The 27,679-nt window shown below is 48.1% G+C and overlaps 1 protein-coding gene and 1 long non-coding RNA gene across 12 annotated transcripts in view; one reads left to right on the top strand and one right to left on the bottom strand.

Annotated features, from left to right (window-relative positions):
• Window positions 1–27,679, bottom strand: part of SHANK3 (SH3 and multiple ankyrin repeat domains 3) — a 390,020-nt gene that overhangs the window by 107,252 nt on the left and 255,089 nt on the right. For all 11 annotated transcript variants that reach the window (XM_080596421.1, XM_080596428.1, XM_080596427.1 and 8 more), the window contains one exon: window positions 21,260–21,335. In XM_080596421.1, the coding sequence (XP_080452547.1) occupies window positions 21,260–21,335 (76 nt within the window). The remainder of the gene's footprint in view (window positions 1–21,259; window positions 21,336–27,679) is intronic.
• On the top strand, window positions 24,102–27,528 carry LOC308196878. Its single transcript, XR_013952451.1, has 2 exons — window positions 24,102–24,373; window positions 26,506–27,528. It is a non-coding gene; the product is annotated as an uncharacterized lncRNA (long non-coding RNA).

Genomic DNA, 27,679 nt, shown 5'->3' with positions numbered 1-27,679 from the left:
GCAGTGTAGTCACTATTGATTAACACATCCTTTATGGACTTAACTAAGAGTTTCTATCTCTTTAATGAATGACTTATCACTTGTAGAATGAGAAGAGTCACGAATGATGTTTTTTGGTTTGACACCTTCAGTTGTCCAGCTGAACTGCTCTCTGACGAATCAGTCCAGGTAGGAGGACTGTGATGGTCCCTCCACAAAGAACAGCACGACTGTGCACCACTCCGGCCAGGGCTACATGCAGAGCCATGGTTAAACCTTCACCTCTCACTGCTGGGCTGCGACGGACTGCCGACACCACAGACAATCTTAGCTCAGCTTCCTGGCTCATTTCAAGGGACTGCATCACGCAAAGATCATTTCACAAATTTACTAACGAGATGAAAATAACTTAGCTTACAATACTGAATGGGTCCACTTCTCAAAACCACTTTGCAGTGTTCTGTGACAAGAGAAGACCACATGGACAATCTTTCTGTGTGATCACCACACAGTAGCCTCTACCACTCTATTTTCTTCCTGGACCTGTGTTTCCATGTTCTACTCACAATATCCAATAATTTGCACAATTCTCATTCTGAAGCAGTGGCTGTTTCCTGTGAGTCGACACGTTTCCTTTGTAATAATTATCATTAACTTTTTACTGTAATTAAGAATAACTTGAAGTTAACTTACTCTGGTGCTCTCAATATATTTTGTCATCTCTGTTTAAAACATGAATGCCCAGAAACAAAACCTCTTTTTTGTACCTTATATACTGATAATTTCACATTCAGTGGATATTGAGGGGTTCTGCCCAGAAAAGACATAACGTGAAAAACAGTTAATTCACTGCTGCCTCCCAAGTTTATCAGCTACTTATACTGACATTAGGGACAGATACATATTTCACTGACAGCTCAAATTGTTAACTAAACTTGTTTGCACAATCCTAATGTTGCTAATATTCAACACAAGTGCTCCTTTGCTCTGAGTCCAGTTAGAGGTGGAAAGTATCTTCTCAAACTTACAAACTGAGCAATTTAGATCTGAATCATCAAGAGTCTGTCCCTGTCTGGTATGAGCCTCTCTTCCGTACATTACTGAATTTTTGTAAATCAATCACCTCCTCTTTCCTCCCCATCCTCCCTTACTTACTGCCACATACTCATAAAATGGACTGCAGACAAAAAACAAATCTCTCCTTTAGGAACCTGTTCCGGAAATGTATTTATTACTTTTAATTTTGCTCCGATAATAAAACATGCTGGTTGTCTAGAGCCCCATGTGTACTTCCACCTGTAAAAAAGTACCTAGAAATGGCACATACTACCATGAAAGACCATGACCACAGTGTAACACAGCCCACCTGAAAAAGCAATCCAGGATAATTTCCCTAGCACCAACCCCAGCCTACCCCTGCCCCACCAATGTCACCCAGGGCCCGCCAGCCAAAACCCCTCAGCTGGTTTTTATTATGGGAGAGTTCACACTCATTTTTTAGAGAGCCTTGTTCACAGCTGATGGTTTGAATTGGAAATCAATGCAGCGCACACATAATGTGCTTAGCCCAGCTTTCCTTGCTGCTAAGCAAGCTGTTTGTCACAGCATTAAGCTTACAAGTAGTCTTCAAAAAATGAAAAGGCCAATATGACCATGACATAAGCATGTAATATCGTGATAAGGATTGTATAGGAAAAAGTAATGATCGGCTGAAAAACCAAATGTGGAAAAATAGCTGTCAGGCACAGTTGCTTCTCAAGGAAGCAGAAGAACATATGGATCTGAAACCTTGCATTTCTTCGACTGTCTACAAAAAAGGAGCATGGATTATCTACCGAGGCAGCAGACCCAAAGTTACAGATTGCACCAGCAGCCCTGCAGACACTAAACCATCACCTTGGCATTGGCTAAGGTTCACCTTTTTCTCATTCAAACACTTAAGTCCACTCAACTCATAGCACAGGAGTCGCGTGCCAGAGGCGCCTCTTAACTTCAGGGGATGGTGAAGTAAAGAAAAAAAAGACCATATTTCTTAAAGATATAATGCTTTTGACTTCTTTAGTTCTTATACTATAGATTTATTTGCCCACATCAATTTAAATAATGAGAAGAAGCATTTGTAAAGGTAACCCTTATGAAAACAACATAAAAAGAAAAACACCTCCAAGACAGTAACAGGAATGTAAATACTTTGATAATTAATACTTGCACCTTGGGAACAAGTGTATACATATCAAATGTATAGCAACCCTGACAGCTATTCTTGAAAAGACAGAAAATAACATAAATACAGCAGAAACTTAAGGAAAGCAAACAGAAAACAACTTTTTTTTTTTTTAAGGTAAATGATCCAATTAATCACAAGCCTGAAAGTTAATTAGCATTCCTAACAAAACAAACATTAAAGGAAAATCACCCTCACAGAACATTCACAAGCAGCAGTAGCATACCAGCAGCCTTGATTGCTTTGAAGCCAGCACTCAACAGTCAGTGTACGGAGGAAGAGGGACTGATTTATAGTTTGATTCTCTTCTGCCCTGCAGCTTGAGTAGTAATTTACGCCCCCACAAATAATTATAAAACCCACTGTGATTTGTTAGTATGTTATTCCTACTGTGCACATGACTGTTAGTATTCATACATGCAAATATATGCAACTAACACACGTAGCTCTAAAAAATCTTTGGACTAATGCGAGCAGCATTCCTCATCCAGGGCAGCTGTGATCCAGTGCCCTGCAGGAGGGTGGGTGGCTGCATCAGCTCTAGCAAGTCCTATGGAACTGCTCAGGCTCAGCGCCATACAAACGACAGCCAGAGATGACCCTGTCCAGCCAGGAAGACTTACCTTCTGTACGCCTTAAAAATACCATGGCGTTTATGGTATACCATAAACCATAATACCACGTCCTTTACAGGCAGGGCAGAAGGGACTGCTGGGCAACATGAAGTTTTTTTTGCCTCCATAGTATCAGTTATGAATCTGAAAGTGATGGTTATACTATTGCTAATTATAATTAACATTCAGGCCTGCTACTAACATTTTTAACTCATTCTTTATAGATAGAAACATCTGACAAGTGCAGTTCTGGAAACAGACAGGTGGAGACTAAGTTTTCAGACTGCTTATTTTGCTTCCTCAAACCACGCTTTTGTTGCACCAGTACCACGCATTGAGCCTGCTGCTGCTCTCTGCCATTACCTCTGTGCATGGCTTGCATTCTGCAGTATTTCTGTGCTTTTTTACAAAGCACTGAAATCTGCCCTTCCCAGAGATGGGCTGTTGTGCATGCTGCTGCTCACAGCAGTTTTGAAAAATGCCTCTAATAGGCAGTTTGTTGGTATATCTTGCTCGCGTGCTTAGAGCTAAACTGATTAGTATACAACCAAGACATTCTTCTTTAGACTGCTAAGTACTGCAGGGTACTGTTGCACACTTTTTTATTTCTTCTGCCTTCCTCTGTAACATGAAGTCCACAATTCGGGGTCATTTCAGCAGTTCAATTTTCATGCAAAATTAGGAAAGCAGCAGCACCTTATTTCCCAAGTCAGCTGCCTCCAGGATCTTAGGTTCAATCTTCTCTTGCCATAAGATCTATGAAAACCCACTAGAGAAAGCATGATATTTAATTTCATGAAGATGAAAACAGCTCTTCCAGAATACCAATGGGACCCATTATTAAATAACATCTCTGACTGAAACATCCAGTTTCCCATTTGGTGATTGAATTTTCCCTTACCCTACTGAAGCCCTATTTGGCCTTTACATGAAGTGCCAGAACCGGCTATAATCATTTCTCTGGAACGAATCTTCTCTTCCTCAGCATCTCTTAAAGAAGATGGGCCAAGAAGCTACTTTCAAATCCCCACAGCTGATGTCAGCATATTAAATGTTGTACTAACTGGATTCAGTTCAAATCACAAGACGAAGACCTGTTGCTGCTGTCGTTTGAACTCGAAGGATACCTACGCCCTGCGCCAGTTACAGACTCGGGCAGGAGTCCCCTGCCTGCCCCAGTCTCCACCACCAGCACCAGGGCAGTCCAGGACCAAGGAGGCTGTGGCAGGCCCGGGGCCGGGACGCAGCTGTGCCCAGCTCTGGCCTGCCCAGCAGCTGCTGGCTCTGCTCTGCCGGCAGGCGCCGAGCCCGTGCAACCCGGCCTGGCCCCCCCAGCCAGGGCAAGTCTCTCGGGCCTCACCGGTGGCTCGGCAGGGAGCGACACGCAGTGTGGTGTGGGGCTGGGGGTGGCCGCCTTTGGGCTGGGGACCGAGGGCTCCGCTCTTGGTACCCCTGTGCTCAGGAGACGACGGTGGAGCTCTGGCCATGGCCGCTCAGCGCGCACAGCGGCAGCGGCTTCCCACTCAGCGCCCTGGCACGGCTGCCCCCCGGCTGCCCCCAGGCACACCTGGCCTGTGCAAGCTACACCGGAACAGCGACCCGTGGTGCAGAGGACTGCGACTGGCTCCCGGCAGGGCCACTACGGACTTCTGACACCCGACGCGTCCTGGTCCCGCACCCCGGGGCCCAGCCCCAGGCCTCGCGGCGAGGACACACTTCTCTGTCTCGCACTGATCCTGGCCTCAGGGATGGCGACTTCCGTCAGGCCGCCCCCACGGAGGACAGCCTCCTGGATAGAAGCCACAGATTTTCACCACGCAGATCCTGCTCCGACGCTCAGCATGGATGGATTATCTCATAAAGGGGACTCCACTGTGTTCTTCAGCTGTTTAACAATAAATTACTCGCACTGTCAAGTGTTACTGCCCGTGAGGCTGCGCTGGGCCGGCAGACCCCAGCCCGAGTTTGCTGGGTGCAGAAGCCATTCGTTATCGGCTGCTCCCTGGCCCCGTGTCACAACCAGGCTGAGCTTGCACAGCAAGCCAGCAGCAAAGCAGAGAGCACAGCATTTTAGTTCTGACTGGATGATTTGCATCACTTTTTTAGTTCTTCTTCTTACAACGCATGTTTTCTAACAGATATATCAAAATCTGATTTATCCTTCTCTGTAAATTCAGCACTAGTCACGAGTTCCTTTGGTGGAAGAGTTACAGTCAGCTGAACTCCAGGAATGCAATCGAAAAGAAAACAACAGCATAAACCAAGACCACAGGCTGCACTTAGATCAGGACACTACTGGCATAAAGAAAATTTTGGCAAATGTTTGCCAGAAGACCATTTAAAACAAACAAGCAAACAGACCTGTACTAGAAATAGCTCCGACTTAACTGAGTGCAAGGGATGCTGCAGGTCCTGATTTGGCTGTTAAGTCAAAATGACTCCTGCTGAACTAATTTAATCTCACAAAGCTCTCTTATGAGGTGAATCTGCATGGGTGATGTGGTGCAAACGTTATTTTGTTCACTTCCAGTCTGTAGCGTATGCCAGCTGCAAAAAGAGATGGCCTTCAAGTTAGATGTGGTGGGTAATGAAATGTGAATTGAAACATAGGAAAGACAGAAATGTCCAGTAAGTACTGTGGTGTTGAATTTGGAACAAAGGTGGCCACTGGAATGATACAGGTGGAATGGAAAATTTGTCACCTCTACGGAGCGCATGAAGTACTCCCTGCTAAAGTGAAGCATTTTCACATCCAGAGCTGGAATTCTTTACACTGAAGAGCATTAGGGAAATCAGCTAAGGAGCTATCTCAGTAACAAATGTCAGTATTTAAGAAATTCTGGAAACTTGGGAAATTCCAGAGCCTGGAAGGAGTGCCAGGGATGACACAAGAACTATAAACTATCAGCCTGACACCAATCCTAAGTAAATTAACAAAATGCTTTATCTGGAAGATGGAATAAGAAATGCTTTTGGTGGTGTTACCAAGAGGTAGATCATGCCAGCATCTTGTCAAGATTCCAATATAATTGAAGACAGTAACAATAGGAGACCACTTACTGTGGCTTGATACCACCACATGAATTAACTCTGTACAGTGCAACTTTCTAGTAGGCTATTAGAAATTCACTCACCAACAGGTCAAAAAAATACAGTCATAAGTATGCGGACACTAGCAGGGACAACTGCCTCCAATTAGTCCCACGAGGACCAGTCCTAATCCATCGTGCAGGCAGTGATCTATACCAGAGCTGTACAACTTCTGCACCTTTACAGCTGAGTTACACTCTTCTGCAGAGTCACACGTGTAGCAGTAGCAGAAGTCCTAGGGCTGACCACAGATACTAAGAGACATCTCACACGATTTTAGACTGGACAGGCTCTTATAATAAGCCATACCCAGTTCGTGAATAACGTTGTAAAATCCTGATTTAGAAACACAAGACCTATGTGTTTGAAGAGGAAACAGAGAATGCTGCCATAGCAGAGAACTGATTATCAGAATGATTTGGATTGTGCCATTAAACAATCAGGACAAGAAAGGTTTGAGATACAGGTAAATACGAGTGTCAAAAGTACAGGCTCTATTTCAGGATAAACAACATTCTTGAAAAGCAACAACTAAAAAAAGAGAATACTGCTGCAGCATTAACGCTCACTGCAATCAAGTGAAGAAAGGCAATCTCTGGACTTATAAAAATTATACAATAGAAACAGAATTAGTATTTTCCTCTGAAAACATGGGTAAGACTTTACTGGAATAGTTCTGCCAGTGTCTTCAATAATGATGTGGAAACATTTGAGACCACAAGGCAATGAAAAAACAAGATCAGGAGTTGGAAAAAAAGTCTTACAATATGAAATTCATCTTGATTTACTCCTATCAAAGAGGTCAAGAGGCATGTAGATTACTATACCGAACATAATGAAAGAGAAATATTTTCAGTATTTTAGAATTTTCAAGCAATGCAGGGCAAAAAGACCAGATTTCAAGATATGACTCAGAGGCCTTGAAATTCAGCCTTGAAATAAGGCCAATTCCCACTACAGTGGGCAATTAAACATCGAACACCGTGTCAAGAAAGTGGTGGACTCTTGCTTGAGGCTCTTCATTGACAACTCAGAGATTACATTTTCACTTAGCTTTTCCAAATTATGTATGGGAGAGGACTAGGTTGTTTGGAAGCTGATTCCTTCTGATCTTTTACATCTGCAATGACTGCACACCCCCAGCTTCTCTTTCCACTCCCCTCCTTTCTGGATGCTGCTTCAGGGAAAGCTGAAACAAAAACTAGCTGAAACAGGATAAACGACAATGGATGGGACAAAGCAGCTCTCTGAGGTTGTACAAGGATGCCTGAATGCTCTGAGTCGAACAATTGCTGTATTTAAGAGGGGAAGAAATAATCTACCAAATTAGACTGTTAAAAAAATCCAGGAGTTTTCACTTCCTTTGCATCATATGATGCTAGTCATATGCCAAAAACCTGTATCTGCTAAATTCCCTAACAGTAGGAGGGTGTTTGAGGCAAACAACAGTTTTGTCTTGTGAATATGCTGTTTTAGTCTACCAAAAGTCTTTGTAATCAAACACAGTACCTAGGTAAAATTTAATGGGCTGTTATACACAGGAAGTCAAATTAAATGTAATTGCCCCTTCTCACTCATATTTTATCGAAACAGAAAACATTTTGGGGTAATTTTTGTCTATTTAATTGAACTACTGTGAGTTGATGAAGTGCTAGAGGAAAGAACATTTGACACTATTTTTTAGAAATTTCATTTGTTTATAATGATCTGATTATCTTCTCTCTGGAAGAACAAGAGCCATTAGCCTCTAATCAAAAGAAAAATCCACCAAAATTCACTAAGAAGATATTGTTAAGAATCTGCACTATCTTTCATAATCCTACTTCCTAGGTAATGATGTAGCTCAGAGATATACGGCCATCCTCTGTAATACCTGTTTTTAATTGCTTTCTGGAAATCCGTAGAAATAACTTACAACTGATCATGTTGAAGAAAGACTTTTGTTTCCCTTTCCTCATGACACTTAAAAGACTAGCTACCGTAGCTGGCAGCGACACGTGCAATCTGAAGCCCTATCTCTCAGGAGTGGAATCCTTGATGAAGATCTGGAGACGTGTAGTACAGCAATGATAATAAAAAATCAGAGAAAACCCAGTCTACAAGTGATTTTAAGAAGGCTTGCTCCAGTGCAGAATCAATTATACCAAAACACTCGTAACAGATGTTTGCCTAAAGTGTTCTTTATTTACCAAACGAGAGACCTTTAAATAACTATCTAGACAATCTTTTCTAATGCTATGCTACCCTTATGATTAGTTTTCTCCTACTGGCTAGCTTAATTTTGTTTGCTGTGGTTACTGCTGATGACTTCTTGTCCTATTCAAAAAGGTACTGTGCAGAGTTTATTCCCACCTCTGCAGTTAAAATCATGTATTTGAAGACTGTTACCATGCACTCTCACTCAGCACAGCACCCCAGTTTATACTTTACCAGTGCTAAGCTAAGCTAAGGAGAATATTTATTTCAAATGTTTGCTGGACTTCTGTTTGAATACCCCAGTATCTCTGGGTTTTTACATTTTGATATCGCTCACTGATGCTCAGTTTAGGATCGCTGTAACTTCCAAAGCTGCTCTGCAGAATTGCTACATAACCAACTGTTCTCCATTCTACATTTGCACAGTTGATTACTTTTCCGCAAGTGTAGTAATTTGCATTTCTCCTTACTGAATTGCATCTAAGCATTTTCAAAGAAGCGTTTCTATTGCCATGATTATTCTGAATTCCTATCCTGCCTACAAGTTTGCAGTATTTGCAGTGACTCACTGAGGGCATTTACGATGTCTTCTGTTCCTCATCAAGCAAGTATTCTTGTCCAGAAAAGGGGGAGGACGATGCTTGTCCCAGTGCTTAAACATTCTGGGAAGCAAAAGCCAACAGAGGTTCTGTGGGTTTCTCTTCTGCTCCTTCAGGTGTCCGAGTCAATAAACAATAGCAATGATGCTAAAGACATTCACCGTTACTCAGGCACAACACAGGGGAAGGTACCACAGCAGCAACAAATCTTGGTACAAAACAGAGAAGACGAACTGATTGTAAAGGATGAGTCATGTCTTAGGGAATGTATCTGACATCAGATAAATTTTGCTCAGGAATACCTTATTTTTCATCAACAACTGGGTAGTTAAATGAAGAGCTTTTTGTTGCCAGCACCTGGAGCAGGATGCATCTTGCCTAAGTTATGACACTGACGGTGGCTGTGGTTTAAACCCTATGGGCAGCTAGACACCACACAGCCCCCCTTGCTCACCGCCCCCACCCCCTGCAAGAGAATCAGCGGGACAAAAGTTGGAAAACTCACGGGTCGAGATAAAGACAGCTTAATAAGTAAGAAAAAAAGAAAAGAAAAAAGGAAAGTAAAAAGAAAGAAAGAAAAAAAAAGCAAAGCAAAGAAAGAACAAGCAATGCAAAACGCAACCGCTCACCACCCGCTGACTGACGCCCGGGCAGTCCGAGCGAGCCCCGGCAGCCCCCCGCCAGCTCCCCCGGTTTATTGCTCAGTGTGAGGCCACACGGAATGGGACATCCCTTTGGCCAGGCGGGGTCAGCTGTCCTGGGCCTGTCCCCTCCCAGCTTCTTGTGCACCCCCAGCCTCCTCGTTAGCAGGGCAGTATGAGAAGACAAAAAGTCCTTGACTTAGTGTAAGCACTGCTCTGCAACAACCAAAACATCGGTGTGTTATCACCACTATTTTCATTAGACATCCCCGAACACTGCACAACATGAGATACTACGAAGAAAGTTAACTCCTCCGACCAGCACAACAGTGTACACGTCTACATGTGTGCTAGTACCCCTGGGGTTCCTTTTGACTCATCTTACTTCTTTTAAATGTTTTAGATGGAAATTAAGTGCGCCCTGCAAGTTCCCTTTTGCTACTTCATACTACAAAGGGAACATTGATGGTAAGGTCAGGCAGACAGGTACCGACTGTCTGAAGGTACGCAAGATGAATTGCTCCTCTCTAGTCAGATGACAAAAGTCTCTCCTCTCCCCTGTTCAGCAGATGGCAGAAAACCATTAAACAAAGCGCAGTGTTACAGAAAACATTTACGCTTCGGTCAAAGACACCGAATAGTTGATAGGAAAACAAAGTTTTCAAAGACCAAACAAAGAACTGCACCATGGAAGAAAAACAACTGAGCTTAATAGCTGTAAAATGTTCAAAGAGCCAAGTCCTTCCTTTCTGAAGGTGGCTGAGAAGAAATGAAAAGGCTCCAGCGTGTTCTAACTTATTCTCTTCTTCCACCTAGCATGAAGGAACGAGAACAAACCTTTTTGGAATCTGTGATTACTTTTTTAATTAGTCTTGAGTGTTAAAACACACACCATGTTAGAATACAGAGAGAGACTGATTCCTCTCACCTAACGGCCTTTTGTAAACCAGAATACAAGGACAAGGGTACTGCAGGAGACTCGGGGTTGGTTCATCAACACCAGTGTCCTTTAATGAATAATGGTCAGCAACAAACAACAAAGGAAAGACCTTAAGAAACAAGCTAAGTGATCAGCTCAAGGAACACCCTCCCTGCTTCTGAAAGCTCGTAACCGAATTCCTCCTCTCGAGCCCCTGACCAGGTCACAAGGGTTCTTGGTCACAAACTTACTCTCCACTAGTTTTGTATGCACTTTTTGAATGCGTTTATATTTTTGGCCTCCACAACATGCAGAAGGAATAAATTCTACAATATAAGCACCTGCAGTGTGACAAAGTACTTTGTTTTATTTTAATCTTGCTGCTTGATAATTCCACTGAGTGCCACCTCACTCCTTTGTACTAAGAAATAACTATTGTTCCAAATTCACCTTCTTCTTGCCTACTCATAATTCTGCAAAACTCTGTCAAATCTTTCTCAGGTACCTCTTCCCCATGCTGAAGAGTTCCAGGCTATTTAATCCTTCCTCAAATTAACAATGCTCCATGCTTTGGGCCACCCTTTTGCTTGCCTTTGAACTTTTTCTAATTCCTCTGATTCACACGGGTAAACTACAACTGCAAGTGCTTTTCAAGAGATTGTCAAACTATGGACTTACATAGAAGTGTAACAGGATTTTAGGAGACTTTCTATTTCTTTCCTATTTCCTAACATCCTATCTGTGTCATCAGTTGCTGCCTAGATGACGAGTCTACCCAGTGACGAGAACTACCCACGTGGACTCCAAAACTGCTCAGAGTAAAATGCTGTTAAAGGAATCCATCACCACGCAGGTACACACTTCAAAGACTTTCAACCCCAAGGACTACAGGAGCCAGAAGGACTTTAGTCTCAGACAGACCAACCAGTCATTGCCTTGTTCAAGCTCTGGTTGCGTTCCTTGTATTGCCAAACCAAAACATACTGCAAGTACTCCGTGGAAAACAGGACTCCTCTGACCAAGCCTCATGACAAATGCTGAGGGTGGTGCATGTTTCCCTTCCCTCTACCCCGCCATAAACCCTTCTTTCCAGCATTTCACCTACAACAACAGGCATGGCATCCTTTGCTTAACTACAAAAAGAAAGGAAAAGCCCAAGGAACCCCTCTTAACTCTTGTGCAGCCGGAGGGTTATTTTGCAGACAAGTTGTTCGTACGTTTTCCCCCAACCTAGTTTCCAAACTGCTAACTAGCTTTCCTGATTTTCTTTTCTTTCTTTCTGTTATTTTTTTTTTTTTTTAAGAGAAAGCAAATGATAATAGTTTAGTAGACAGGTCTCCTTTCCAATGCTTCTTTAACTATTAAAAAGTATCTTTGAAAACTGTAGTTGTTCACAGCTTGGGTACCTTTCCTACCAGCTCACATTGGCTGGCTGTACTCTGCTTTAACCAATTCATTGCAGCACTATCTGGTCCTGTTTCTTGTAAAAAACTGGCCACAAAACCTCACATTACCCACCAATTCTAAAATTCTAAATTCTTAATTCCAGCAAAAGCTGAGCAGTCTAGTACATGACTCCAGGCAGAAGGACTGCTTGGGGAAAAGCAAGAGGTTCGTGGGGGTTCACTCTACCATTTCATTGAAACTTTCTGTGAAAGAGGTAAGTGGTCCCACAAGTCACTGTTCCCCAAAAGATTTTCAAAGACTATTTTGAAGGCATGCTAATTTGACAAGTGGATTATACAGGAGCCTTTTCAATAAGAGATTTCATTTTCTCCCTCTACACTTCTGTTGCTATAGAAATGCACGTTGCACTAGCCCAGTGCAGATTACTTTTTTCCAACTAGATGTGCTCACCGCTATAAAACCCTATTTCCTGTAATATACCAAAAGCAGGCACCCTTCCAGACCAGCTAAAGTGAACCGGTCAGCAGTTGAAGTCGCACAATAAATTTGTCAAAAATTCATTCCCCCTTGTAGTTGCTAAGCATAAGCTCCTTTTGCGGGGATATTTTTGATGACCCGCCCTGTAAAGCCATTGCCTAGGCCTCTTCCAGGCTGCTTGTTGAGCCCTGTCTGTAACACAGCTTCTCTCAGAGAATGCTTGCTAATTAGCCCAAACTAATCAGAACGACAAAGCTGATGCGATTCCCAGTTCCCTGCCTGCTGCTTGCCTCCTAGATGAGAACTTGCGGGAGCATCAGGAAGGACCCCACCTGCGTAACGCCCAGCACACTTCAGGAGCGATCTCATACGCACAGCACACCAGGGACTGGTGGGAGAGGAGCAACCAGCAAACAAACTGCAGCACAGAAAGGAATAACAAGAGTTGTCTCGGAGCCCCACGTGGCCACGAAACAACTCGAGGAAATTCAGAGCCAGTATTTTACTTGGTCTGATCTGGAAGAACGGGAAGCAGCTTGCTGCCTGCACATCGCTACCACTGGCACCGCGCAGGCTCCCCAGAGGCACAACAGCCTCGGGAAGCGGCCACACAGAGGTGGTGCGTGGAGGTGGCCAATTCTGGTGACGGACACAAGCAGGAACGCTAGTATCAGCGGAGGAGGAGTAAAAGCTACAACCGTCACTGCCAAGGGGGATGGTTCCTGAACAGGACCTAGAGAAAAGAAAGAAACAAAAGCCACCAAAGTGCCTCTGCACCAGGAAAACGCTGCTGCTATTCTCGTACATGTTGGTGAAAGGAGAAATAGCAAGTTGTTGGAGCAGTCCCAAAGATTTCTAGGTTATTTTACCGATCACTTACAGTACTGATTTGCTCTCTCAATCCACCAGAATATTTGGGGGCTACAGCATACAGCGTACAAGGGGACGCTGAGAAAGCTGGGCTTGCTCAGCCTAGAGGAGAGCTGGCGAAGGGGGCCCCTCGCTGCCATCGCAGCTGCCTCACAGAGGCTGCAGAGAAGAGAGCGAGGCTCCTGGAGGCACACGGGGACGGACACGAGGCTTCGTGCACAGGTCAGAACAGTGAGAGCACAAATGTTCTCGTGCCAGAAACAGACCCAGACCACAGGCCCCGGGAGGCTGTGGGGCCGCCAGCCCCGGAGACATGCGAAGCAACCTGATGGAAGCTGGCCCTGCTCTGAGCAGCACGTTGTTCTGGAGATACCCGGACACCCCTTCCGACCTCAAAGATTCTGTAACTCCGCACATTGACGTGTTTGGCCAGTCACAGCGTTTTGAGGCACAAAAATCTCTGCGTAGTGACTCCTTCATGTTTTTCCTCTTTTAAGGGAGACCCGTCCAGATGGCTTGTGAATACTGACCGCTGTAATCACTCTCCCTGCTCAGGTAATCCCCATGATTGAATAAAAAAATAATCCTAAATTGTCTGTTGCTCCCAATTCTTTTGCTTCCCAGCTGTGCCATGTAGAATGTGGGCTCTTAATTTTATGGAGTTAATTTCAAATCACTTTAATCTCTTTCCTTAACACAGTTCATCAGGGAACTCAATTCCCCTTGCGACTGCCTCTTTCTGATAAACACGAGCTCAAACTTTGCTGCCTGTTTGCCCTATTCCTATTTCAGACCAGATTATATTTGCTGAGCTCTGTCTCACACTCCTCATCCTCAGAGGTCTGGGGAAGGCTCTTGTTGCCCCCTGGGACCTTGAGCGCACCCCAGCTGTGGAGCAGCCTCCTGCCTTCTTCCTTCTGTAGCTGCTGTTACGCTTCAGAACGGTTATCAAGTGAGAGGAGGGGAGCCTGCCCCACAACAATCTCTCACCCTGTTCCAAAGCAGACCTCCTATCTATCATTTGTTATCGGCAATGTGCTAGTGAGGTTTAAAACTGAAATACTGCTTCCCTAGCGGTTGATTCCACAAAAGGAAAGACTTTTTTTCAGTATATAGCCTACTATCTTCTCATGTTCTCAAATATATCCCTCCGTGTATTTGTAGCTTTCTTTTCACCTTATTAAGCAAAAAAGAGTAAATTACATACCCCTCCCAAATCTGCTATTCACCACGTGAATGCTGTTCCCTCCTCCATTTCACAGGATATCCATTCAAACCTTCAGCCATTTCAAAGGCTTCTTCTGAAAACTAAAGTCACTTGTGTGTAATTTTCTCAAGTACTTTTAAGTTGTTCCTCAAACATTGTCATTATGTTAATCTTCTCCCACGTCTGAGACCTCCAGTGAAGTCAGAGTTGACGGAATAAGCACTTGCCTGCAAATCACGTTAATGTCTGCTGCACAGATCTTACAGCATCTTAGTTACTTCTTGATCTCTGCTCTAAAGGGATCTATCGGTTCAAGTGTTTAATTGTGGTGATTTCACACCGATGGGCAGCTAAGTTACAATGTACCGCTCTCTCACTCCCTCTCCTCAAAGGAACAGGGGGAGAAAATACTATTTAAAAGGGCTCATGAGCTGAGATAAGGACAGGGAGACACTCACCAATTACCGCCACAGGCAAAGCAGACTCAGAATAAGGAGATTAATACAATTTATTGCCTCTGATAGCAGACCAGACCAGGGAGAAATAAAAGCAAACTAAAAACACCTTCCCCCCATCCACCCTCTTCTATCTCCTTGTCCTGAGCGGCACAGGGGAACGGAGCTGTGAAGAACAGGAAAAAAAATATCCATTTATCCTATTTATTAAGGCAATCCTAAAACCAGCATGTGAATCCCCATACCACACAGGCCATTCTGCCTCCTCTCGAGTCCAAACTCCGTTTCGATCCCGAAACGCCGCTGAGATGTGCCCCGCGCAGCTGCAGGCTCTGCTCCCCGTGCTCGGCGCCACGCTGCAACCGCAGCGGCCAGCGCCGCCTGCGTGCCCCAGCCCCAGGCACACGGTGGACTCCAGGGAAGAGAGCCGATGTGGCTCCATGGAAATGGTAAGGTGCTGCTCCTGTCCCGGGGTGTCTTTTGCTGTCAGGGTGGCTGAATGGTGTTTCTCACATCACCTGCATCCAGGCCTTCAGACAGGGGTCGTGGGTGCTGCCCAGGCATCAGCAAAGCCAACACGCAGCCTCAGGGAAGGCAGCAGCTGCAGTTACCTGTCTTACCCTGAGCCGGTTTTCCCTAACTGAATGGCGAGGCTATGTTTTGTTTCTGCTTTCAGTGAACGACAAGCTTATACACTTTAACAAACTTCTTTCTGATTTCCTAGCAGCATGCTGCAAGTATTTTGACACAACAGGAGCAGCAGACGCATGCACCCCACCGCTCAGCACCACCTCTGTCTCACCGTCTCCACCAAAGGCAATCCCGTCCCTTTCTCCATTTCAGGAGAGGGAGTGAAAGCACTCAAGTTACATGTCACTAGGCAAATTGATGGAATAACGATCCATTAAAGGCTATTAAATACAAGGACATTGCCTCTGGCACAGGAAGACTCTGAACAGTAAACTGCTGCAGGCAGGAATAATATTTTGGGGAGCTACTGAAATGTGCTTATTCTGTACTCATTGCTGCACCAAGCACTGCCGCTGGCCACGCGGCAACACACGATACTGGCCTAAAGGGTCTTTGTCATGCTCCAGAGGGGCCATCTTCATGCTTTTATGTTGCATGACTACGCACTATATTACGGGACAACAGCTAAAATCATCCAATCTGTTTCAGTTTAAACAACCAAAATCTGTCAAAACCCTAAGTTTCCACATCCAGGCTTAGCATTGTTACTGTGATCCCGGCACACCCCGGTCACACTTTGGCAAAGCAGTCCAGCACACCACTGACTGCCTGGGAGTGCCGAGACCAATGGGACTACGGGGACAGGTCCAGAGAGGCTTTATATCCCCTGACACGTAGCCCCGGGGAACTTTAAGATGAAAAGATGCATTATCTTGTCTAAGGCGTGCAGTTAAAGACATACACATACACAATTACCTGACTCATTCCCCTCCTCCCCAGTTGATTCTGCAGTAACAGGACCACTATGGGCAAAACTGCCACCACGAGAAAAACTGCCCCCATTTTTTCCTCTTTCATGAGGGTCCCTGGATGCCAAGTTATAAGACAGATGGGACAGCTTCTTATTCCCTCGTGCAAGACCATTCCAGCCAGCTGCCCTGCCCAGTACCCTCCCTCCATTGCACCACCTCATCATACAAAAATTTCTGTGGATTTCCCTCAGGTCAGAGGGAAAACAGGAACAGGCCAGAGCCAGAAGAGATCGCTCTGCTGCAAGCTACAGCCCACAGACTACAAGGTGAGCACCTTTCTCTAAGTATAGCTTTTGGTTTACTTCACGTAGGAAACTGCTGGCTCCTGTTTCGCTCAGCGTCCACCAGGATGCCCAGGACCTTTTCTGCAGAGCTGCTGGGTGGCCCCCAGCATATCCTGGTCTCTGGGGTTGTTTATCTCTGGATGCAGGACTTTGCATTTCCCTTGGCTGAACTGCATTAGGTTCTTGTCAGCCCATCTCTCCGCCCGTCCAGGTCCCTCTGGATGGCAGCATGACCCTCTGGTATACCAGCCACTCCTTCCAGTTCGGCATCATCTGCAAACGTGCTGAGGGTACACTCTGCCCCATCATCCAGTGTATCTACGAAGATGTTGAACAATATTGACCCCAGTATCAACCTCTGGGGTTCTCCACTAGTGGCTGGCCTCCAACTGGACTTTGTACCACTGATCACAACCCTCCGGACTCAGTCATTCAGGCAGTTTTCAATCCACCTTGCTATCCAGTTATGGAAATACACTTTGACAGTGCATCTTTGAGGATGTTATGGAAGAAAGTATCAAAAGCCTTGCTCAAGTCAAGATAAACAACACCCACTGCTCTCCCCACACCCAACGAGATAGTCACCTCATTGCAGAAAGTCATCAGCTTGGTAAAGTAGCATTTCCCCTTCGCAATTCCAGGCTGGCTACTCTCACTCACCTCTATTACCACGAGGATGATCAGAGGGCTGGAGCACCTCTGCTATGAGGACAGCACAGAGCTCCCCACGCCTTCCTCCTCACCCTTCATGAAGACAGGGCTGACATTCGCTTTCTTCCAGTCGTCAGGAATCTCTCCCCACCAACACAGCCTTTCAAAGACAATCGAGAGCGGCCTCGCAATGCCATCAGCCAGATCCCTCAGCACTCCCGGGTGCATCTCGTCAGGCTCCCTGGGCTCATGGATGCCCAGTTTGTTTAAACATTCCCCAACCTCATCCTCCTCCACTGCGGGCAAGCCTATCTTGGCACGGACTCTCCTTCTGGTTTCAGGGGCCCCAGGCTCCTGAAGGACTTGCCAGTGAGGACTGAGGCAAAGAAGGAAGCTCCTCAGCCTCACTCAGCTCATTCAAACTCTTCTTGCTGCATAAACATTCACCTTCCTTAGGAAGCAGGGAGAGAAAGCGTGAGTTTGGGGACAGGCAGGGAGAGGAGCAGATGGGTGCCAAGGAGCTCTGAAGCTACAGCAATTCGTGCCAGGCACACCAAAAGGACAGCACTCAAACCCAGCAGCGTGGATTCAGCTGGACTTCAGAAAGGCCTGGCTTGAAATCGGGGTGTCATCTCTCAGCACTCTATCTGGCCAAGGCACTCAAAAAGCCTGCCTCATTTTCTTGTTCAAAATCATGCCTTTCTCTTTTAGTGCCGTACTCAGAAGTCCTCGTGTGCCCAACTTGTCTGTGACAACCACCGGTCCCTGCAGGGGCCCCGGACTGAGTGGGCAATACCGCAGCATTCAAAAAAAAGCTGCGACTGCTGAAGGATGGCCTTACCAGTGAAGGCTAAGGCACTGAGTACCTTGGTCTTCTCCTTGCCCTTTGCCATTAAGGTCCTTGCCTCATTCAGCAGGGGACCAATGTTTTCCCCAGTATTCCCTGATTTGGCTTGCAGAATCCTGTCCTGTTTGCCTTCTCCTCCCTTGCCAAATTCAATTCCAAGTGGGCTTCGGCTCTCCTAACCCCGTCCCAACACTCTCAGACACTGTGTCTGTATACCCCCCACGTCACTTCTCCCTGCTTCTGCCCCTTGGTCACGTCCTTCTTCTGTCTGAATTTAGTGAGGATCTCCTTGTTCATCCACACCGGCCTCCTGCTGACCCATCTGTTTTCCTGTTTGTCCCGATGGACCATTCCTGAGCTTGGAGGAGCTGATCCTGGAGCATCAGCCAGCTCTCCTGGACCTCTCCTCTCCCCAGGATGGCATCCCATGGAATTCCTTCACACAGATCTCTGAAGAGGCTAAAGTCTGCTCTTGAGACAATCAGGTCAGATGCCCAGGCTTCCTCTATTATCAGAGTGAAGAGTTCAAAGCCAGGGAACAGGACTACTGTCGGCCAGGTGCCTGAACACAAAGCCATTTCAGCAGCCACACAGGACGCCAAGAAGGCAGCCGTGCCTTGAGATCTGCTCTCTGGGGAGCCTCACTTTGGGCTTCAGAGAAAAGCCTGCTTCACCCCCAGTTCACAACAGTCATCAAGGGTCAGGCCAGGAATCCTCCTGACTTCCTAGCAGCAGCTAACCATCGGAACATGATGAGGAAATTACAATAGAGTAACCATAGCGCGGTGCTTCCGCACTACGTGCTCCTAACCTCTGCTGCTGCATGACTAACTGAATTCCTGAGTCAGAGTCGATCTCTTCGTATTCAGAAGCCTGCAATGGATTTTTCTTTCTCTGATTTGTCCCGCTGCTTTCTGAACCTGTGTCAATTTTTAGCACTCTGAATGTCACTTAGCAAGGAGTTGCACGGTTTAATTGTATGTTACATGAAGAACCTCCTCCTTTTGTTCACTTTTAGCATTCCACGTACTTATTTCATTCAGTACCTCATGTTCTTGCACTGAAAAGACGGAGATCAACTACCTCTGGTTCACCTTTTCCATATCACTTATTTATGGACTTTCACCAAGACCCTTCTCCTTCACCAACATCTTCTAACCACGAGTGTTTCAGTCTATTCAGTCTCACCCTTATGGAAGACGTTTCACTATTTTGAGCCCCTGTTAGTTTTCCCTGCCAGCTTTTTGACAGCTATGCTATACACCTGAAAGATGAAAACTGGATGCTGGTTTCAAGATACTTGCATAGTACACAGTTATACAGACACTAATATTCATGTTTTCCATTTTGTCCTGTTTTCCTTTCTTAACAAACTAAATTTCCTTTTCCAGGTTTGGACTGGAATTGAAGTAATCCCCCAGTCTTATTCCTGAGCAGGAGAAGTCAGTCCAACACCTCCACTGAACACAAAATACTACTACTACTTTTTTGCTTGTATGCATTATCTTTTATTTTCTGTATTGGAGTTTAGCCGCTCAGTACCCAGTGTCACAATATTCAGTACTGTGCAATTGTTCTGCAACTAAACTCCATTTTTTTTTCTACAACCCTGGCAATCTTAGAAGTGTTCAGTAACTTTGTTAGCTCACCATGCATAAATGATGTGGAAAGGAACCAAGCAGGTTCAACAGCACGGACTTGAGAGCAGGTTCCCCTGGAAATCCAGGGGTGAGCCTTCTCCAATTGCCCTCCTACACAATAGCTTTAATTGTATTTTCTGACCTACTCTTGTTTGCTTTCTGTGAATGCCTCAGTATTAACGAAGATATTTTTACTGTGATATCACAGTGATGTCAGATCTTTTATTCCTAAGCAATTACAAAGACATGAAGAATCTTTAATAGGCAAGAGTACCTTGCAGCGTTGCTTTGAATGTGTGCTGTCTTTCATGTTGCAAAATAAATTTATTCTATTATCCCACTGTTTATTGACCCAGCTTGATGCAATCTCATCCATCTGCCCTTGTCTTCCTTACGAATTTTGAATAATCTGCAAATTTTGACCTATTTCCTGCCCTTTTCAAGACCTAGTGCAACCAGTGACCCCAGCACAGATTCTCTGAGTTCCGTGTAGCATTTGGCTATGATGGAAATTTAGTGTTTTTCCCTCTCCATTCTTATTCTTCGCTGTTTTCTGAGTCATAGCAGCATTTTCTCTTTTGTCCCATGATCAGTTAAGAATATAAACAGCTCTGAAGAAGCATGTCACAGGATTTTTGAAAATCCAAACAAGCTACACCCATAACTTTGAGTAAAAAAGTGTTGAGAGCCATGGAGACAGATTTAGGAGAAGTAGCTCAGAACAAAGAATACATTCACTGCTTTGCTGGTAAACTCAAAGACTTCAGGATAACTTAATTTTGCATAATGAATTATCACAATTTGCTCCTTTCACGTCATTCATGCTTATTTCATAAGCAATAATGCCCATCCAATTACTTTAATGACCAACAGTTTGAAATAGCAATGAAGCCTGACTGCAAGTAGGGAGTGCATTACACAGAGTAACCCTACATCTACCCCTCAAGCACATCACACACAAGCCGTGTCAAAAGCACACTCTTGAATCCAAAAAGTAGAGCCACTCCTACAGCTCAGTCTCCTACAAACATGTCCACCAGCCACACGTGCTCAAGACGACATACAAAAGAGCAGCACCACCCCTGCTTTCATGGTAATTCCAAGCTTACTTCAGTATCAAGCCTGACCATTTTCCCAAACGTCAGTCTCCCTGCCAAAGTGAGTACACCCGATCGGACTCGATGATCTTTCAAGGTCCCTTCCACTCCCTAACATTCTGTGATTGCCACATACCTGAACACCCCAGGTGAACATCCCTGTAGTCCAGAGAGCACATTCAGTACTGCCAAGGGGCTCAAGTGACTGCAGTCTGCATGCTATCGCCTGCACAGCACCATCCTCTTCCCCTTCATAAGGGAGCCATAATCCCAGATCTGCATCCAAACCATTTCCTTCAATTCCCGGAGCACACCACAAAACCTCCAGAACACTTATTTCTAAACTAAAACACAAGCCAAACTGCCCTGTTCAGTTTCAACATTTTATGCAAGCAAGCCTCATCTAGGACTTACAGTTTAGACTACAAATGAATTGACAGAAACAACCAGAAAGTTTCCTTCCCATAAAATTAACATGACACATACTGCACAGTCAGAAAAATGAGATGTTCTTTCCATGGAAATGAATCTCCTTATAATCACAAAGCAAAGATGCTTACCTGTGAGAGGTGAAATTGTCGTAAGAGCCCACAGTATAATGTCGGAAGAGACGCTTTGTCCTGTCTTCTCTGGTTTCTAAAAGAGAAAAGACACATCACAAAGCTGAGAGCTAAAAGAACACTTATCATTACCTCTGTTTTCTCTATATGTATACAGAGTGAACCTCGCTTTCATGCAAACATTAATTAATAAACACGCAATAATCTGCGTGCAGACGTGTCAATGTGATCAGTCCCATGCATACTCGGGTACAGTCCCATATGCACACAAACAGCATCAGTGAACGTAAGATCTCTTCGCTAGGACTTCTGAACCCAGAGATTTTAATATACCACGCTGAAGCATCAAATCTCGACAAACTCCAAAGTAGGGCCAAAGAGGAGAACCAGCCCCAGTAAGGCAAAGACATACTCCATGTCCCAAGGGAGCTGCCAGATTTTGTCCCTTTGCTCTGTTTGGCCACTTGAATTTTAGGCATGTCAAGCAATGTGGATGCAGTTGCCACAGAAAAATTGGTAACAACTCCAGTCAGCCTTCATCTCCTCAGGCGGTCACTGAGATCTCCGAGTTACGAGGAAGGAAAGCCAGGAACCCAGAGAGGCTTCTGCTACCTCCCGTGTGAACCAGCAGCACTGCCCCAGCGGCTCTTCGGCCGAAGTCAGCGCGTTGGGCTCTTCAGGCCACACATGGCCCAAATATCCCCTTTTGGGTGTAACAATTCCAGAGTCTACTTGCTTGCCTCAGAACGGTGGAAAAAGCCAGAGAAGCTGCCAGCCTGACCTGACACTTCAGGGCAAATACAGGAACCCACAGGTAGGCACCCAGAGAACTCCAAAGCTGACAAGAGAAGAGATGCTTGGGCCTCCAGGCTGCTGGCCGCTGAGGAAAGGCAGCTTGAGTCATGGCTAGTGGACACGGATGCCACTGCAGCCATCGTAATGTGGCTGGCAGCCACTGGCTGAAAGGTGACAGGGAGAATTTAAGTTAAGTATTTCATTTAACAGTGTAAGAATTTAAGCTGGACATTCCCAGTTACCATTTTCCTAACCCAGAAGAAATTTGCATCACACTACCAAAAATGAAGTTATTTGCACGACCCAGAATTAATATGCAAGACTCAAGCTGCAGGGAGCAATTGAGGCCTTGCGCCAACCAGACTGAGAACATCACATTGAACCAGCTCACACACGGCTACACTAGGGTGGTGGCAGGACACCAAACCATCAGGTCACTCCATTTGCCTTTGTCACTACATTCTTTTGAAGCACTTGGTGTTGTTCACTGCATTAGCGGCTACATCAGGCAGGCTGCTGATCTGATGCAGCTAGGGAATGTCTTTTAGCAGACTGAGTAGGGCAGTCAAAAGGGGGACAGAATGAAGGGGGAAGGAGAAGAGACGAAGAGTAAAACATTTTTCTCTTCAATAGGGACACAAGCTGTTTGCACCCAAAGCAGAAACAACACAAAATAGATGTTTGCTTTCACCTGCTTTGGAATTGTCATTTTGGAATGACAAAAGCCAGCAAGAAGGGGCTACAAAAGTAGAGGGGCAGGAGTTTTTACTGCCATTGCAACGCTGTCAGCCTAAGGAGGCTTGTTTTAAACTCAGGACAGGATGCACTTTCAGAGCTTTTACCCTGGTCTTGCGATCAGAAGGAACCATCACCGCTGTCCTAAGCCGGTAAGTGGAATTGCTGCTACAGAGGTCACAACGCCAGCCGCCCGCCGTGGGGACAGGTGACAGCCCCCGCTGCATCAGCAGCTGCCGTGCCACAGCCAGCACGCTTCCCTGCACCCTCGCAGCTCCCCAGCAGGCGCAGGCTGTCCTCCGCTACTGGAGGCTGCGTCTGGAGGTCGGCTTCGCATCTCCTCTCCCAAAGAGGCTTGTGCGGCGGGGTGCGAGGCATGTACTTCGACAAAGATGTCCTGCTCGGGGGCGAACCTCGCCCTCAGCATGCGCTTCCACTGCACGCACAAAGCACGCTTACTACTGCCAAGGTTAAACCAACAAGTACCTTCACCAAAGCGTAGATATGGATTTGCCAAACACAGCCTTGTATATTTTTTTAGATTTTTTCTTTCTGATGTCCTCTTTTTGTTTTATTTTTTTAGATTTTTCTTTGTCATCTCAGAAGAGCTGAAGAGCAGCCTTATCACGTCCCTGCCGAGTAGCGCCCCGTGCCATGGCTCCGGCTTTCCTTCCCACCACATCAGACACCTCCAGGCATGCCTCAGTGGCCTCCGAAGCGGGGTGTGCGCGACAAGCCAGCATGGCGTGGCAGTAACGTGGTTTTTGCAGCATTGCAAAAAACTTTCTCAGAAGTGTTTTCTCTGGCTCCATCTCACGCGTTTCCAGTTCCTATTTTTGCACAAGCTTCGCAGGGTACGTGACGGAGCAGTAGGGACGAGCACGCGTACCGCACCGTACCGATCTGTACCGCACCGTTCCATTCTGTACTGTCCCGTACTGTGCCGTACCGTACTGTATCGATGCAAAATTACTGTAAATTACCGATATAACACGTAATCGTACGATTCCTGCACGATTCCTGCACGATCCCCCTGCGCTATTTTTTAGCGATACGGTTCAGTGGAGGACTTGTGTTAGGCCAGAGGTCGCACCAGGTGATCGCGGAGGTCTCCTCCAGCCTAGACGGCTCCGTGACGCCGCGGCACCGCGCCGTGCCGTGCCGTGCGGGGGGGCCGCGGCTCGGGGCTGCCGCCGGCAGGGGCCGCCCGCGCTCCACGGCGGCGCCGGGGCCCCCCCAGCCCGGTCCGCGGGCGGCCCCGGGGCGCGCAGGGCCCGGCGGCGTCACCCGGCCGGCGGGGGGGCGCCCCGCGAGTCCTCCGGGCTGGCGCCCTCCCGCCCAGCCCCGGCGCCGCGGTCCCGGGGGGGCGGTCCCGGGGGGGCGGTCCCGGGGGGTTGCCGCAGCGCGGCGGGGACCGCAGGGGCTGGGGGCGCGGAGCTGCCGGGCGGCCGGGGGGGCGACGACCCCGCTCCTGCGGCTGGAAATCAGCCGAGGCAGCTTCGCACCTCGCTCGTAACCCTCCGCAGCGGCGGCGGACTGCCAGCCCCTAACGCCGGACGGGGACGCCCGGCCTCCGCCACCGCGGTAAGAGCACGCGGCAGCCGCCGAGGGAAGGCGGCACCAGGAGCCCCGGCAGGGCCGGCGGGCTGCCCGGGAAGCTGCGCACCGCACCGCACCCACAGCAGCAGGGAGCACCCCCAGCAGCAGGGAGCAGCCCCCAGGAGCAGGGAGCAGCCCCAGGAGCAGGGAGCAGCCCCAGCAGCAGGGAGCAGCCCCCAGCAGCAGGGAGCAGCCCCCAGCAGCAGGGAGCAGCCCCAGCAGCAGGGAGCAGCCCCCAGCAGCCCCCAGCAGCAGGGAGCAGCCCCAGCAGCAGGGAGCAGCCCCCAGCAGCAGGGAGCAGCCCCCAGCAGCAGGGAGCAGCCCCAGCAGCAGGGAGCAGCCCCAGGAGCAGGGAGCAGCCCCAGCAGCCCCCAGGAGCAGGGAGCAGCCCCAGCAGCAGGGAGCAGCCCCCAGCAGCAGGGAGCAGCCCCAGCAGCAGGGAGCAGCCCCAGCAGCAGGGAGCAGCCCCCAGCAGCAGGGAGCAGCCCCAGAAGCAGGGAGCAGCCCCAGGAGCAGGGAGCAGCCCCAGCAGCAGGGAGCAGCCCCAGGAGCAGGGAGCAGCCCCAGCAGCAGGGAGCAGCCCCAGGAGCAGGGAGCAGCCCCAGGAGCAGGGAGCAGCCCCAGGAGCAGGGAGCAGCCCCCAGCAGCAGGGAGCAGCCCCCAGCAGCAGGGAGCAGCCCCAGGAGCAGGGAGCAGCCCCAGGAGCAGGGAGCAGCCCCAGGAGCAGGGAGCAGCCCCAGGAGCAGGGAGCAGCCCCAGCAGCAGGGAGCAGCCCCAGGAGCAGGGAGCAGCCCCCAGCAGCAGGGAGCAGCCCCAGCAGCAGGGAGCAGCCCCAGCAGCAGGGAGCAGCCCCAGCAGCAGGGAGCAGCCCCCAGCAGCAGGGAGCAGCCCCAGGAGCAGGGAGCAGCCCCAGCAGCAGGGAGCAGCCCCCAGCAGCAGGGAGCAGCCCCAGCAGCAGGGAGCAGCCCCCAGCAGCAGGGAGCAGCCCCAGGAGCAGGGAGCAGCCCCAGCAGCAGGGAGCAGCCCCAGGAGCAGGGAGCAGCCCCAGCAGCAGGGAGCAGCCCCAGCTCCACCTGCACGCCATCAGCACCGCGGGGATCCCGCAACGCTTCCCACGGAGGGAGCGAGGGAGCGCTGCGGGGGCCTAAGATCCACCGAAAGCACCAGGATGACACCCAAGGCCAACGTGCCTGCGAAGGAGCTGTACCCACAGTAACGAGTTGACACGGATGTAATAAAAACGGGAAGGGGGTAGTGAAGCGGGACAGGTGGGCAGGCCCTTGTGGAGGTACTGGGACAGCGCAAGCTGAGCAGACCACGACAGCTGAGGTGAGCACGTCCACCTCTGCCTCGTGGTACGCAGAGGGTCTCAGCGCAGACACAGCCACAGCCCCCTTCGGTCCCCGTCAGGGACAAACACGCTGCTGCTGCAGCGCCACGAGCCCTGCTCCAGGCAGGTTTCCCCTCGCCTCCTGCCTCTCATCGCTGCTCCCAGGGGCCCCCAGAAAGCCCCACTCCCCGTGTCCCCACGCACCTTCACTTCAGTCCTTTCTCCTTCCCCTTTCTCTACCACACTGTGCCTCCTCTTCCTTCATCTCCTGCCTCCCATCCACGCATGCACAGACACGTGTACCTCATCTGCAAACATCCCTATCGATCTCATTCCAGATAGAGGAATGGTGATTTTGTGAAGGGAGCTGGATTTATGGGCTGTCCGCAGCCCAAAGGCTCCTTCTCTTCATGACTGCTAAATATAGCTGCTGTGGAGTGTGTGTTTAATGGAGCCGTCAAGGAGGCATCAGGGGCTGAGGCTGATGGATGGAGAGGAGCGAATGCTCTGGAGATAGGTGTGGAGAGGGAGGCTCTATATTTAGGGGACGGAGCAAGAGGAGGTAGAGCCCCTGGCTCCCAGGGTGGCTCTGCAGGAGGAGCTGTGCGTGCAGGGCTGCGGGGGCTCCTTGCGATGCACACAGCGGCACGAGCAGGGAACCAGGAGCAGGGAACAGAAAACGCTGAAAAGCGACAGCCTGGAAAGCAGGAGCAGGTAGATGGATGCAGCCTGCACTCAGGCTGTGCTGCAGAGCGCCCGTAAAGGTAACAAATATTTTTTTTTCTAGGTAAGCCTGTCCAGTACAGAAAATGAAAATACAAGAATGCCAATATCCCATGACAGGCCAAGAGAAGTCTCGACGTGCCAAAGAGACGGTCACAGGAGAGAAGCAGCGCTCACGCAGACTGCCTGGATAGAGGGCCCTGCTGGGCCAGCGAGGGGCAGGAAGCCTGAGCGCCATTCCCCCGCAGCCCCAGCACCTGGGTTAGCCCAGTCCTCTCAGCTCAGACAGAGTTATTTTTTCTAGTTGAAACCCAGATTTTGCTTTCTGAATGTGTGAAAAATACCTTTTTATTTCTACAGAATGATAGAACTATACTTCTAAATATTACATTTAATCTTATTAAATGCAAGGTTTATGTCTCTCTCGTTACTGGCAGCAGTTTCTCTTTCATCACTATTTTTGATCAACTGTTCCTGTACCACAATGGGCACCGTAGCAGCAGAAATTCTCCCAGGTTAACAGGCTGACGTTGGCGACAGAAACGCACCATGGCAGCCAAACAAAGGGCTGCTCCTTGCAACCAGAACCCCCCCACCCCCCAGTGGCTGCAGGCTGAGAACACTTTGGGCCAGCACAGCAGATTCCTGCACTGGGTGAAGCATAAGGAGCCAGATTTTGGAAAATGATCTCTTAAATGATTTAATGCAGCAGCTGGGACAATACGGTTATCACCCAAGAGCTACATCAAACCACCTGAGAGGTCAAGGTCATAGCAAACCATACAGGAACTGAGGAAGGGAAATAACAGTTCAACCCTGTGCTAGTCAAGAAGGAGGATTTCAAATGGACACAACCTTCCAAACTGAAATTTCACACTGAAATGAGTAATACACAAGTCAGAGGAGATGGGGTCTCAGGAATGGAGAAGGCTGGGGCCTGTACTTGTGCCTTCTCCAGTACGTGGACACTTCTCATGCCAACGCACCCACGAGGAAGGCTCACAGAGGCCCCGTCTGTTTCAGCAGTCCCTGGTGGGAGTACTGATTCATTGCCTTTTGAACTGCCTCACCGCTCTGGAAGAGATACCACATGCAGACAATGCTCTCGGTCAACAGAAATGTCGGGCAGCCTCCTCCTCCTGAAGCAAGCTGGACCATAAGCCTTGGCAGACCCATGGGAGAGCCGCGCCACCCCACAGGCAAAGCCAGTGCCGGGACAGCGCAGAACCCCAGCCGGC

Source organism: Anser brachyrhynchus (assembly GCF_964034855.1).
Source record: "Anser brachyrhynchus genome assembly, chromosome: 1".
Classification (NCBI taxonomy): Eukaryota; Metazoa; Chordata; class Aves; order Anseriformes; family Anatidae; genus Anser; species Anser brachyrhynchus.
This window is presented reverse-complemented; position numbering and strand designations above follow the sequence as displayed.